The sequence below is a fragment of the Aquarana catesbeiana genome, linkage group LG01 (genome assembly GCF_042186555.1).
Source record: "Aquarana catesbeiana isolate 2022-GZ linkage group LG01, ASM4218655v1, whole genome shotgun sequence".
In the NCBI taxonomy this organism is placed as follows: domain Eukaryota; kingdom Metazoa; phylum Chordata; class Amphibia; order Anura; family Ranidae; genus Aquarana; species Aquarana catesbeiana.
The window spans coordinates 978942057-978957653 of record NC_133324.1 but is presented as its reverse complement, the minus strand read 5'-3'; the positions used below and the strand labels follow the sequence as shown (position 1 = coordinate 978957653).

At 47.5% G+C, this 15597-nt stretch overlaps 1 protein-coding gene across 1 annotated transcript in view; it reads left to right on the top strand.

The window, feature by feature from the left end:
* LOC141123548 (cytosolic phospholipase A2 gamma-like) overlaps positions 1–15038 on the top strand; it is a 201096-nt gene extending 186058 nt beyond the window's left edge. Inside the window, exon 15 of the mRNA XM_073612062.1 lies at positions 12366–15038. Coding sequence (XP_073468163.1) covers positions 12366–12544 — 179 coding nt within the window. The 3' untranslated portion in view covers positions 12545–15038. The remainder of the gene's footprint in view (positions 1–12365) is intronic.
* The last annotated feature ends 559 nt before the right edge of the window (positions 15039–15597 follow it).

The window sequence follows — 15597 nt, the reverse complement described above, 5'->3', positions numbered from 1 at the left end:
TTGGAAGACACCTGCTGGTGGACACTGAAGCTGCAGCAAACAGCCCAGAGCAGCATAGTGCCACCAGCAGGTGAACTCAATCCTAACAGCCACTGACCTGAAGAAGCTGGAGGCGGTCACTACTTGGCCCTGGCCAAGGACTGTGACAGAGCTGCAATCTTCCCTTGGGTTCTGCTCCTATTACTGGAGGCTCTTGGCAAACGTTGCTAGGATTGCCCGGCCACTTAATGAGTTGCTTCAGACTGAGGTGGAGGATGAAGTTCAAAAGTTGAGTCAGTTGAGACAAGGAGCTCGGAAGCCGAGGGAGCCTTTACAGGAGCAACAGACCCCTCGATGTGAAAAGGTTTTTCAACATCTCGGGAGAAGCCTCAGAGAAGCATCAGTACTGATCTATGCAGACCCGGCCAAGCCCTATGACCCACTCTACTTCATGTAGATGCTAGCCGAGAAGGGCTGGGTGGAGTTCTGTAACAAGAGCAAGAAGATGGGCTCAGGACCATAGCATATGTGAGTCAAAGCTTGACCCAGTCCAAAAGGAACTATCCTGTACACAAGCTGGAGTTTCTGGCTCTCAAGTGGGCTGTAGTTAGGGATGAGCTGAACACCCCCCGGTTCGGTTCGCACGAGAACCTGCGAACGGACCGAAAGTTCGCACGAACGTTAGAACCCCATTGACGTCTATGGGACTCGAACGTTCGAAATCAAAAGTGCTCATTTTAAAGGCCAATTTGCATGGTATTGTCCTAAAAAGGGTTTGGGGACCCGGGTCCTACCCCAGGGGACATGTATCAATGCAAAAAACAACTTTTAAAAACGGCCGTTTTTTCGGGAGCAGTGATTTTAATGATGCTTAAAGTAAAAAAAAACAGTGAAATATTCCTTTAAATATCGTACCTGGGGGGTGTCTATAGTATGCCTGTAAAGTGACGTGTGTTTCCCGTGTTTAGAACAGTTCCTGCACCAAATGTCATTTTTAAAGGAAAAAATCTCATTTAAAACTGCTTGCGGGTTTAATGTAATGTCCGGTCCTGGCAATATGGATGAAAATCAGTGAGACAAACACCATGGGTACCCCCCAGTCCATTACCAGGCCCTTTGGGTCTTGTATGGATATTAAGGGGAACCCCGCACCCAAATTAAAATAAGGAAAGGTGTGGGGCCACCAGGCCCTATATACTCTGAACAGCAGTATACAGGCGGTGCAAACAAGACAGGGACTGTAGGTTTGTTGTTAAGTAGAATCTGTTTGTCATTTTGAATGGGTACATTTTTAATGTGTTTAGCTCCAGCCAAAAAAATCTTTTTTAAGCTTTTTGGAAAACATAGGGAAGGGGTATCGCCCCTGTGACATTTGTTTTGCTGTCTTTCCTCCTCTTTAGAAGATTTCACCTCACTTTTTGTCCCAATGACAAATGCTTTTGGAGAATTTGGGGTTTTGTGTGGAACAAGGATTGGAAAGCATCAGTGGAAAGGAGAAATGTTTTTCCCATATTAACTCTTACAGGAGAGAATTTCCCTTCCTAGGGGTAGATTTAATCTCACTTCCTGTTGTCTCCTTCCGTTTGCAAGAAGGAGTCGTTTGTAAGTTAGATGTTTGAAAGTAGGGGCCTGCCCTATATACTCAGCAGAAATTTGGGCCTTAGGTGTTGTTGTGGCCACAACACTTTAAGCCTTCACAGGGCCCTGCTGTGAAATATTAGATCAAGAATTGTAATTACATGCCCCCGTTGAACAGGGGCAGAAAAATTGGGCCTTTGGTGGTGGTGGTGGTGGTGGTGCTGGTGCCACAACACTGCAACCCCTCACAGACACTCTAGTTGGAACGCAGGAACGAGCCCTGCTGCAAAGTATTGCATCAAAAATTGTAATTACACGCCCCTGTTAAACAGGGGCAGAAAAATTGGACCTTAGGCACTGATGCTGGTGCCACAACACTGCAACCCCTCACAGACACTCTAGTTGGAACGCAGGAACGAGCCCTGCTGCAAAGTATTGCATCAAAAATTGTAATTACATGCCCCTGTTAAACAGGGGCAGAAAAATTGGGCCTTAGTCACTGGTGCTGGTGCCACAACACTGCAACCCCTCACAGACATTCTAGTTGGAATGCAGGAACGAGCCCTGCTGCAAAGTATTGCATCAAAAATTGTAATTACACGCCCCTGTTAAACAGGGGCAGAAAAATTGGGCCTTAAGCACTGGTGCTGGTGCCACAACACTGCAACCCCTCACAGACACTCTAGTTGGAACGCAGGAACGAGCCCTGCTGCAAAGTATTGCATCAAAAATTGTAATTACACGCCCCTGTTAAACAGGGGCAGAAAAATTGGGCCTTAGTCACTGGTGCTGGTGCCACAACACTGCAACCCCTCACAGACATTCTAGTTGGAACGCAGGAACGAGCCCTGCTGCAAAGTATTGCATCAAAAATTGTAATTACACGCCCCTGTTAAACAGGGGCAGAAAAATTGGGCCTTAAGCACTGGTGCTGGTGCCACAACACTGCAACCCCTCACAGAAACTCTAGTTGAAACGCAGGAACGAGCCCTGCTGCAAAGTATTGCATCAAAAATTGTAATTACACGCCCCTGTTAAACAGGGGCAGAAAAATTGGGCCTTAGGCACTGGTGGTGGCGCCCAGAACCAAAAATGTTCTTACAAGCTATCAGCGTGATGATTGAGGAGGAAGAGGATAATTACTCAGGGATAGTCACTCAGCATCAGCATAGGCAGTCTTTGAAGGGATCTGAGATTTCAAAAAAAATTATTCGGTTACATCAGCATCAGGTGCTTGATAGCTGGTGGTGATCCAAGACTGATTCATTTTTATGAAGGTCAGTCGATCGACCGAGTCAGTGGACAGACGGTGCGGTTACCACGCCTCCAGCAGCACTGAATGTGCGTTCTGAAAGAACGCTGGATGCAGGACAGGCCAGTAGCTCAATTGCATACTGTGCAAGCTCTGGCCAGTGATCCATCCTCAAGACCCAGTAACCCAGAGGATTTTCGGTGGGAAAGGTGTCCAAGTCTGATCTTGCCCCTAGGTATTCCTGCACCATGTAAAACAGACGCTGGCGATGGTTGCTGGAACCGATCATAACCTGGGGCTGCGGACTAAAAAATTGTCTGAACGCATCGGTCAGACGGCCACCTTCTCCACCGCTCCTTCTTTGACTGACCGAAGCCTCAGCAACACGTTGTCCAGAAACAGGAGTTTGTAACCTCCCAGTCTCTGGGAACGCGTTGCACAGACCTTTCTGCAAGGCCTCCCGAAGATGTTTCATCCTCTTCTCCCTCTGCGATGGCAAGATAAGGACCGCAACCTTACCCTTGTAACGTGGATCAAGGAGGGTTGCCAGCCAGTATTGGTCCTTCTCCTTGATACCACGAATACGAGGATCCTTACGCAGGCTTTGCAGGATCAGGGAGGCCATGCAGCGTAGGTTTGCTGAGGCATTCGGTCCAGAGTCCTCTGGGTCACTAAGGACGACATGGTCCGCAGCCACCTCCTCCCAGCCACGTACAAGTCCATGTGTTTCTTGGGACTGATCCCTTAAAGACTGCTGCTGATGCTGAGTGCCAGGCTCCACCTCCATACTGACACAATCTTCCTCCTCCTCCTCCTCCTCCTCCTCCTCCTCCTCCTCCTCCTCTTCCTGTGTGATCGGCGGGCACGCAGGAACACTGTCTGGATAAAGGGGGCCTTGAGAGCTAAGGAAGTCCTCCTCTTCCTGCCTCTGTTCTGCCTCAAGTGCCCTGTCCATTATTCCACGCAGCGTGTGCTCCAACAGGTGGACAAGGGGGACAGTGTCACTGATGCATGCACTGTCACTGCTCACCATCCTCGTGGCCTCCTCAAATGGTGACAGGACAGTGCATGCATCCCTAATCATGGCCCACTGGCATGGGGAAAAAAAAAACAAGCTCCCCTGACCCTGTCCTGGTGCCATAGTCGCACAGGTACTCATTGATGGCCCTCTGCTGCGTGTGCAGCCGCTGCAGCATGGCCAACGTTGAGTTCCACCTGGTGGGCATGTCACAGATTAGGCGGTTCTTGGGCAGGTTAAACTCCTTTTGGAGGTCCGTCAGCCGAGCACTGGCATTATATGACCGGCGGAAATGCACACAGACTTTCCTGGCCTGCCTCAGGACATCCTGTAAGTCCGGGTACCTGCCCAAGAACCGCTGCACCACCAAGTTAAGGACGTGAGCCAAACAGGGCACATGGGTCATTTGTCCCTGTCAGAGGGCAGAGAGGAGGTTGGTGCCATTGTCGCAAACCACCATTCCTGCCTTAAGTTGGCGTGGCGTCAATCACCTCTGAACCTGCCCCTGCAGAGCTGACAGAACCTCTGCCCCAGTGTGGCTCCTGTCCCCCAAGCACACCAGCTCAAGCACTGCATGGCATCTTTTGGCCTGCGTACTTGTGTAGCCCCTTGAACGGCTACGGTGCACCGCTGGTTCTGAGGACAAAGCACAGGAAGAGGCCATGGAGGAAGAAGAGGAGGAGGGGGTAGAGGAGAGAGGTGTGTCACAATCATTAGCATTTTGGAGGCGTGGTGGTGGAACAACCTCCAACACTACTGCACCTTGTCCTGCATCCTTCCCAGCTGCCAGCAGAGTCACCCAATGCGTCGTGAAACTTAGGTAACATCCCTGTCCATGCCTGCTGGACCATGAGTCAGCGGTAATATGCACCTTACCGCTGACCGCCCTGTCCAGCGAGGCATGGACATTGCCTTCCACATGCCGGTAGAGAGCCGGAATCGCCTTCCGTGAGAAAAAGTGGCGTTTGGGTACCTGCCACTGAGGAACCGCACATTCCACAAACTCACGGAAGGGGGCAGAGTCTACCAACTGAAAAGGCAGCAGTTGAAGTGCTAGCAATTTTGCCAAGCTAGCATTCGGGAAATTTGCCTGGTACAATCTGACGTCGGTGTACCAAAAATAGATTGCCCACAAGTACTTGGCTGTGACACACCTAATTCTACAACTTCATTCCTCTCAGTGCAGGTCTCAGAGAGGACTGAAGGTATAGTGGGGTTGGAAATCTCAGCTGATGAGGAGCAAGGAGAGGTCCCCTTTGTTCTTTGGTGTGGGTCTTTTAGATACGCTTGCCAACGAACTGCATGGCAGGTCAACATATGTCTGGTCAAGCATGTGGTACCCAAGCGGGAGATGTTTTGGCCACGCGAGATACGCTTGAGACATATGTTGCAAATAGCAGCGGTGCGATCTGATGCACTCGTCTCAAAAAAGGCCCACACCAAATAACTTTTTGAATAACGCGCAGAGACTGCAGCGCCCTGCACATGTGGAGCTTTGGGGTGTGATGCAGTCAATGTGCTGCCCTTAGGCTGGCCCCTGGAGGGCATCCTGCCTCGTTGGTGATGTGCCGCCTCCTCCTCCTCCTCCCCTCTCCTATCAGGCACCCACGATGAGTCAGTGACCTCATCATCCCCTCACTCCTCATCACTGGAGCAAACCTGGCAGTATGCTGCAGCAGGGGGAGCATGACTGCCAGATTGCTGTCCTTCTTGGGCACCCCCTCTGTCCGTGCTCATGTTACTGCCTTCATCGAGCTCAGTATCATCATCAGAGCCTTCCAAACGCTGGGCATCCTCCTGGAGCATGTACCCAACACTGTGGTCAAACAGTTCGAGGGACTCCTCAGGAGGACATGGTGGGGCTAGGGAAGGAGTCACTGATGACATTGAGCCGAGGGAAGAGGCCGCTGCTTTGCCAGACAAAGTACCCTGGGCATGGGTGAGAGAGGATGAGGAGGATGAGGACGGCTTGGTCATCCACTCGACCAAGTCTTCCGCATGTCGCGGCTCAACACGGCCAGCTGACGAAAAAAAGGCCAAGCGTGTCCCACGCCCACGTGCTGATGAGGATGCACCGTCTCCACGACCAGCACTAGACACAGAGCCTGCTTGCCCTCTCTTATTGGCTTGTGACTGTCTGCCTCTCCTTCTTGGCCTTCCAGACATCCTAATGGCCTGTAGCTGCACTAAGCTGGGATATATATATATATATATATATATATATATATATATATATATATATATATATATACTGATACTGCAGCTAGCAAAATCAACTGCCTGCCTGTAGTATGAGAACACCACCAACCTTCTACAGGTAGCTTTAGCTGAACACTGTGCAGAGCTCGCAAAAAACTAACTTGTAGCTTTTTTAGCTGCCTGCGGTAGTGATAGGATCAAGAAAACACCACCAACCTTCTACAGGTAGCTTTAGGTGAACACTGTGCAGAGCTCGCAAAAAATAACTTGTAGGTTTAGCTGAACACTGTGAGGTGGACGCACCACACTAACTTGTAGTTTTAGCTGAACACTGTGAGCAGAACGCACTGCACTAACTTGTAGCTTTAGATGAACACTGTGCAGAGGTCTCACTACACCAACTTGTAGGTTTAGCTGAACACTGTAAGCTGGACGCACAGCACTAACTTGTATTTTTAGCTGAACACTGTGAGCAGGATGCACTGCACTAACTTGTAGTTTTAGCTGAACACTGTGAGCAGGACGCACAGCACTAACTTGTAGTTTTAGCTGAACACTATGAGCAGGACGCACTGCACTAACTTGTAGCTTGAGATGAACACTGTGCAGAGGTCTCACTACACCAACTTGTAGTTTTAGCTGAACACTGTGAGCAGGACGCACTGCACTAACTGTAAATAGTCTAGCTGCCTGACTGTGGTACTAATAGGATCAAAAGAAGACCAGCAATTTTCTTCAGGTAGCTGTAAATGCTGTAACAAGACAAGCCTGCCTATCAGTAGGAAGATAACAGGAACGGATCTAGCTAAACTGAATACAGTGTATATATATATATATATATATATATATATATATATATATATATATATATATATATATATGCAACACCTGGGATGCATATATATACACAATACACTGTAAGTGCAGCTAAACTGACTGACTGTTCTGCCTAATCTATCTAACTCAAATCAAATGTCACTGTCTGTCTCTCTTTCTCTCTCAATGAACGCCGGAACACACACTACACAGGGCCGCCATGCAGGCGGCCTTATATAGTGTGGGGCGTGTACTAAATCCCCTGAGCCATAATTGGCCAAAGCCTCCTTGGCTTTGGCCAATTACGGCTCTCTGTTCAGACGGCGCTGTGATTGGCCAAGCATGCTTGGCCAATCATCAGCCAGCAATGCACTGCGATGCCGCAGTGAATTATGGGCCGTGACGCGCCACACGAATTTGGCGCGAATGGCCCATATCGTTCGCAATTCGGTGAACGGGCGAACAGACGATGTTCGAGTCGAACATGGGTTCGACTCGAACACGAAGCTCATCCCTAGCTGTAGTAGACAAATTGAGAGATTATTTGTATTGCGTCAGGAAACATATGCTGATGCTCTGTCATGGAGGCCCCACAGATCAGTCCGAGTCTGAGGACTTGACCTATGTGACCTCAGAAGAAGTGCAAGCTCTGTGACATGGCATTGCCCATAGAATCAAAGGAGCTGTTGGAGCCAAATCTATAGGAGCCACTGCCTCCAGGATGCCAAAGTGTTACTGTGACTTGACTAAAGTGAGAAGTGAAGAGCTTCCTCAGCTGTCCAAGAAGTATCTAAAGAAAGATCTGACTGAGGATTTGATGTGTCAGTTGACTTTGGAAGCATTGACCAAACAGAGCCCTAGTCTACTGCTGAAGAGTACTATTATAGACTTAAATAGTGCTCTGGAATGGAATCGGCTGCAAATGAAAGATGGACTGTTGTACAAAAGGGGCCCCTCTGAGGACTCTGAACAAAAGTGGCACCAACACCAACAGACTGCTGGCTGCACACCACGTTGAACATGGCCACTTAGGCCCAGAAATTACTTTTAGATTAGTCAGAGATAGGTTCTATTGGCCTAATATGAGGACTGAAGAAGAAAGCTACTGTCACTCCTGTTTACCGTGCATCCAAAGGAAGACCTTTCCTGTCAAAGCTGCACCCATGGGATATTTACAAAGTCAAGGGTCTATGAAGCTAGTTGTCAGAGAACAGTTCGTAGAAGGATTAGCACACCTGCAAATGCCCAGCAAAAACCGAAGATTGGCACATAGAAATTTGGCAATTCACCAATGCGTGCACATGCAAGATTGGACGGGAGAACTCATGTGCTGCGTGACAGATCTTGGCACCCAGTGGCTTATTTAAAGCCACTGGCATGAGCCATTAGTTGCTGGATGATCTTCAACTTCCCCTGTGAGTTCCTGTGTTCCTGATATTATTGGATTTCCTGTTACCTTTTGACCTGTATTGTCTGCATTCCTGGCTTTGACCATTGGCTTGTTCCTGTGACTCAGTTTCTGCCTGCTGATCCATGTATGACCCCTGGCTTGCTCTTCTGACTCCACTTCTGCCTGATTACCAGTGTATGACCCCGGCTGAATCCTGACTCTGCTTGCTGCCTTTCACTTGGATGACCTTCTGTGCATGACTTCTGGCCTGGCTCCTAACTCTGCTCCTGGCTCTCCCATCTGCCAGGTCTCACGTGTTACTCCTCAGGGACTCCTGCCCAGCAGTGTACCCTGCTCATCAGCCGCAATCCAGCGGACATCCCATCAGCCTTTTGCAGCTGGCAGCCAATGCTTCTCTGAGCATAGCACTCCCTGTTACCACCTTCAGGGGCATTCTGCACTTAGCGCAAGGGATGCCCTCTCAGTATTTCAGCCTCTGACCAAGTACATGACACTAGTTTACTTTGAGTTTCTGTGCCTGGAACCTGACACTGGTGGGAGAAGCAACGTCTTGGTGGTGACTGACTATTTTACAAATTACGCTCAAGCTTATCCCACCAGGGACCAACAAGCCACCACAGTGGTGACAATCGTAGTGGAGAAGTTTTTTGTGTACTATTGCCTGCCTACATGAATATATTCAGCAGAGACTTTGAGAGCAAACTTGTGCACCAGCTATGCCAGCTGCTGGGCATAAAAAAATCCAGCACCTCTTTATATCACCCACAGGGAGACCCTCAGCCTAATGCCGCGTACACACGGTCGGACTTTCCGGCATACTTGGTCCAGCACACTTTCTGACGGACTTTGTCCGCCAGGTGCGCCGGACTTTAAAACGGATGGACTTGCCCACACACAACCGGACTTTGCGGCGGGCTAAGTCCACCCGTCTTTCCGACGGACTTTCGCCGGAGTTACGGCGGACTTTCAGATCGAACGGACTTGCCCACACACGGACAAGTCTGTTCATTTTGAACGTGACTCAGGTGCGACAGGACTAGAAAAGGAAGTCAATCTTGCTGCTTTTATCGGCGCAATTGACACCTTGCGAGCCCCGTCGCGGGTCATAACAGGCCCTTAGGTCTGGTATGGATTATAAAGGGAAACCCCTACGCCTGGAGTCCCCCCTAAAATCCATACCAGACCCTATCCGAGCACGCAGCCTGGCCGGTCAGGAAAGGGGGTGGGGATGAGCGAGCGCCCCCCCCCTCCTGAACTGTACCAGGCCGCATGCCCTCAACATGGGGAGTGGGTGCTTTGGGGGAGGGGGGCCCTGCGGGGCCCCCCCCAAAGCACCTTGTCCCCATGTTGATGAGGACAAGGGCCTCTTCCCGACAACCCTGGCCGTTGGTTGTCGGGGTCTGCGGGCGGGGGGCTTATCGGAATCCGGGAGCCCCCTTTAATAAAGGGGCCCCCAGATCCCGGCCCCCACCCTATGTGAATGAGTATGGGGTACATGGTACCCCTACCCATTCACCTAGGTAAAAAGTGTAAATAATAAAACACTACACAGGTTTTTAAAATATTTTATTAAACAGTTCCGGCGGGGGATCTTCCTCCGGCTTCGGGGGTCCCTCCGGTTCATCTTCTCCCGGCATCCGGTTGGTTCTTCTCCGCTCTCTTCTCCCGGTGTTCCAGTTCTTCGGCTGGCTCCTCCGCTGTCTTCAGGTAGCTCTCTTGCCAGCAGAGGTCCGGACTTCTGGGCTTCTTGTCTTTTGGGCTTCTTGGCTTCTTGTCTTCTCTTCTCTTCTCCAGATGTTGACACGAAGCTCTCTCCGGCTGGACTGCTCTCCGAGGGCTGCGTTGTGACTTATATAGGCAGAGACCCCACCCCCTTTTGATGTCACAGTCCCTGGGCATGCTGGGACTGTGACGTTTTAGGGGGCGTAGTCAACATCACCCAGTGACCACGCCCCCTAAAACGTCACAGTCCCAGCATGCCCAGGGACTGTGACATCAAAAGGGGGCGGGGTCTCCGCCTATATAAGTCACAACGCAGCCCTCGGAGAGCAGTCCAGCCAGAGAGAGCGTCGTGTCAACATCTGGAGAAGAGAAGAGAAGACAAGAAGCCCAGAAGTCCGGACCTCTGCTGGCAAGAGAGCTACCTGAAGACAGCGGAGGAGCCGGCCGAAGAGCTGGAACACCGGGAGAAGAGAGCGGAGAAGAACCAACCAGACGCCGGGAGAAGATGAACTGGAGGGACCCCCGAAGCCGGAAGAAGACCCCCGAAGCCGGAGGAATATCCCCCCGAGCTGTTTAATAAAATATTTTAAAAACCTGTGTAGTGTTTTATTATTTACGCTTTTTCCGTAGGTGAATGGGTAGGGGTACCATGTACCCCATACTCGTTCACATAGGGTGGGGGGCCGGGATCTGGGGGCCCCCTTATTAAAGGGGGCTCCCGGATTCCGATAAGCCCTCCGCCCACAGACCCCGACAGCCAACGGCCAGGGTTGTCGGGAAGAGGCCCTTGTCCTCATCAACATGGGGACAAGGTGCTTTGGGGTGGGGGGGCCCTGCAGGGCCCCCCCTCCCCCAAAGCACCCACCCCCCATGTTGAGGGCATGCGGCCTGGTACGGTTCAGGAGGGGGCGCCCGCTCGTCCCCACCCCCTTTCTTGCCCAGCCAGGCTGCGTGCTCGGATCGGGGTCTGGTATGGATTTTAGGGGGGACCCCACGCTGTTTTTTTGGCGTAGGGGGGTTCCCTTTATAATCCATACCAGACCTAAGGGCCTGGTATACCCCGCGCTCGCCGCAATAGGAAAATGTGTTTTTCCTATTGCAGCGAGCGTGAAATGCAATACCCTGCCCTCGCGTCGTATCTGGTCCGTTGGACCAGCATACACATGAGCGGCCTTTCCGTCGGACCAGCACACAGACGAGCGGACTTTCCGCCCTAAACTGAGTCCGACGGAAAGATTTAAAACATGTTTCAAATCTAGGTCCGACGGGCTTTTGGGAAAAAGTCCGCCGGAAAAGTCCGCCGGAGCCTACACACAGGCGGATTGTCCGGCACACTCTGGTCCGCCGGACCAAGTATGCTGGAAAGTCCGACCGTGTGTACGCGGCATAAGAGGTTCAACTTTACTGAACATGCTAGGAACTTTACTGTCTGAGAAGAAACAGCACTTGGGCAATCACATTGCAGCCATCGTCCATGCATACAATAGCACAACAAATGATGCCACCAGGTAATCTCCCTACAGACTAATGCTTGGCAGAAAGGCCCGACTTCCAGTTGACTTGGTTTTTGGAACGTCCACAGACCAGACTTCCCTAGCTTCCTATAAGAGATATGTTGACAGACTGCAGAAAAACCTAAAATTAGCTTATGAGAAAGCAATAAAGAATGCTACTACTTGAGAGCAGAGGAACAAAAAGAATTTTTACCTGAAAGTAAAAATGCAGGACCTTCAACCTGGAGATTGTGTGTGTTGCTGAGGAACTTGGGAGTGCCTGGGAAAAACAAGTTGGCCGATTGCTGGCGACCCCAGCCATACATCATCTGCAAGCGTCTCTCTGGGTTGCCAGTGTATCACATTCGCCCTGAATGAAAAGAAGACCCTCTGAAAATGTGGCATCAGAACCATCTACTGCGCCTTTCCAATGCCGCCTAAATACCTCAGACCTCCTTTGAGCAATGAATCCAATGGTAAAAAAAAAACAAAAAAAAATTACTTTTTTATTTAAATAAAAGCTTTACCTTTAGCTATGTTTTAAGCTACTGATCTCTGTAAACAGGCTTTTTACAGCAAAAGATCAAATAGTAAAAGGAAAACTTGTGAAAACAAACCAAAACGCTCCACCTTCTGGTTAGATATATAATTACATGACATTCACATCATTTCACGTAAAAACATGAACAAACCGGCAATACATTCCTTTTTAAACAGATATTCCTTTCCATATGCACACTGGGGGATATGGGAAGGAAGACAAGCTCTATATTTTCATAAATGAGGTGGGGGGTTCCTTTAAACTTTCAGCACAGACATGAACTGAACTAAAGCTCAGAAATGTAGACTTTTTCTTGTTATTATTTAATGATACAATCTAATGCACATTTCTTTCAGATGCTGAAAAAATAAAGGAGTTAATCATAGAGTATGATACATATGTTCATTTGTATGATGGCCCCAAGATCGACCGCCTGCTAGGCATCGCTAAGAAAAATGTGGAGAGCAGCCTGAAGCAGATCCTAGACCAAATAAAACGATGTGTGCAGAGGTGTAACAAGAAGGGGATGTCATAGACAAAACAGGCGAGGACGAATGAAAATGCTGGCAACTTGAATAAAATATGACGAGGTCTGAAATGTTTTATAGACGACCATAATGGATGTAAACTCAATTCATGAAATCTGACCTAGGCACATATATCTGTAGGGTTTACTTATCTCTCTCTCCAAAGCCCTAAGCCCTGTGTATTTCTGCTGCTCCATTCCTCTTTTATCAGCATGATAACTTCTGACAAGCTCTCCGACACAGGAGATAAAAGCAGCTGGAAAATTTGTATCAGGGAGGGAACTTAGAGACAGATAAACAGAGAGCTTGTCTATTCACAGCACAGCTCTGCAAGTATCTACGTTCTTCTGAATATGTGGAGGGGGGTCTGTGCCTTTCCTCCAATCAGCTCACACACAGTGTATGCCCAGACTCCCCTCCCACTGCTGAAACAGGAAGAAAAATCTCTAATGCCGCGTACACACGGCCGGACTTCCCGATAGAAAAAGTCCAGTGGGAGCTTTCGGTCGGAACATTCCGACCCTGTGTATGCCTCATCGGACTTTTTCTGTCGGCATTTCCGATGGACTCAGATATAGAACATGTTCTAAATCTCTCCGTCGGAAATGCCGGCGGAGTTTAGACTGTTCGCAAGTCCAGCCATGTATACGCGGCATAATACTGTACTTTCTAAAGAATGTATAAAGCCGAAGACAGCAGATATACATGTAAAACTTATGTAGGAAGATTTGTTTCATTTCTGTGTATCATCTGAGGCTGTTCACTGGATATATGTGAGGGTTTACATCCACAAACTAACACAAGTCATTCTGAAAATGAGGTCAGCAATAGCACCCTCCATTGTTCCCTCATGGCCATTTGAGGATATTGAACATAAGAAATACGTCCTAAAAAATTCAACAAAGTTTTCAGGATGTATGTCTTACACCCAGCTCTTCTCCCTGTTCTGCGGCTTCCCCTCCCTCTTTTTAATTGTATCTACTATTACTATCGTTCATATGTAGATCAAACGCGTGATCTTCCATCAGTATTACATCACTTAAAGTGGTTGTAAACCCTTCATATATCCAGTGAAGTGACTGGCCTCAGGTGATACAGAGATGAAACAAATTCTCCTACATAAGTTGTACCTATTTATTTGAAGCACTCTCTCCTCCACAGACTTCTAAAACACTCAAATCAAAGGCTATTTCTGATCTCTGGCAGATAAGGGGTGATAATCTGATGTCACACACTGCACAGCATAAAGCAGGAAGCTGAGTGTAATCTGAGACTTGAGGGGAGGGAATTGGCACAACCCCTCTCTATACAGTCTGATAGGGAAATAAGCACATCTGCAGGTTTCAATCATCTTCTGTGCCCTGGAAGAGGGCCGGGCCATCCCCCGGGTTTCTGTGGTGTTGGCATAACTTGTCAGAAGTGACTTGTGCAGATAGCAGAGGGAGGAGAAAGCAGACAGGAATCACACCAGGTGGTTTTTGTTTCAGAGGTTTACAACTACTTTAAGGCAACTTTCACACTGGGGCAGGGGAGGGCATTAGCCGTAAAGAGCCGCTAGTTTTAGCAGTGATTTACCGCTTTTTAGCAGTGCTTTTTGGCCACTAGCGGGCACTTTTAACCCCCGCTAGTGGCCAAATAAAGGGTTAAAAGTGTCCGCAAAGCACCTAAAAAACTCCTCCAGTATGGAAGTATTCACATGAAACCTTTTACATTATTTTTTTTTTACATAAAATGTAATCCCATGTAAGCTGTTATTAATCCTTAGTTATTCCTAATCAACCCTAATTAAATACCCCCTTCTCCCCTTAGCTTTTCTGCAGATTTTTTATTTGCTTTTTTTCCATAACTATCTTTTTTTTTTTTTTTTTTTCTTTTTACATTTTTGATTTCATTTGTTATTTCTTCCATTGACAAGAAAATGCACAACACATTTTAAAAACGGCCTCTTCTAAATTTCCAACTTTGAAATGTTTTGTGACGGAAATATAATGTTTGTGTAATTTGAAATAATTACAGAAAAAAAATGTATTTTTTTTTTTATTTACAGTAAAAGTCCTTTTAAAAAAAAGGAAATCTATTGCTGGTCTAAAGAGAAAAAAGAATGCATGTTTTTTTTTACATCTTTTTGTCTATAAAAAAAAGTAATAATGATTACAAAACAATATAATAAAGTATCCAAAGGTGTGAATATAAATGCTCATATGATTTCCTAGAACTTAAGAAGTGGCTTGGAGAAGCTACAAAACGCCTTCAACATTCCGTCCCGTCACTCCAGTGACTACCACTAGATATACGGTTTTCTGTATGCATTTGAAAAATGGACATCTTGGGTTCTGCCATCTGTGGTTGTGGTTATTATCCATATCTACCTGTTTTCCTATTTTACTTCAAATTCTTCTAAGGAAATTGTCATTGGTAAGGGGGTGCCAATGTTTATCAAAACTTATTTTAATATCCCAAAATCATGCATTGTATCTGCTAATAAAATTGACTTCTTGATCAAATTCTGTGTGTCGTATTTTTGTACATTGGATGGGAATTTCTGTTCAGAGTGCGTTCTGTTTTAGGAATGTTTGGCTAAAGCAAAGAGGTTTTGCAACAGCATCTAAAACCTTATAACTGTCCAAACAGAGTTTTGGCCATCTGAAATGTATCTTTTTGGGAATACTTCATAAAAAAAAAAAAAACCCTTGGCTGTATTTGTTTCTAAAATAAATAATGTAAAGATGGCGCTCCCATGCATAAATAAAATGTGAAAAACAGCACCTTACAATAAACAAATAATAGTGAATGGTGCTCATATACATGCCCTGTACACTCATTGACCTGGACATTTTATAGACAGGCAACTCCTATCCTCATATTGATTAGTGGTTCCAAATTAATAATAACTATTGCAGTAGGGAACAGACACAAAAGATACGCTCAGCATCTTTCCAAATAACTGTTCTGCTTTATTATGATGCAATTGAAGGTTTTTAAACAGATTATTACATAGGTATCACATTAATATTACAATTGTACGTTTATGGTAACAAGGGGCGTAACATAGGCAGGCTAA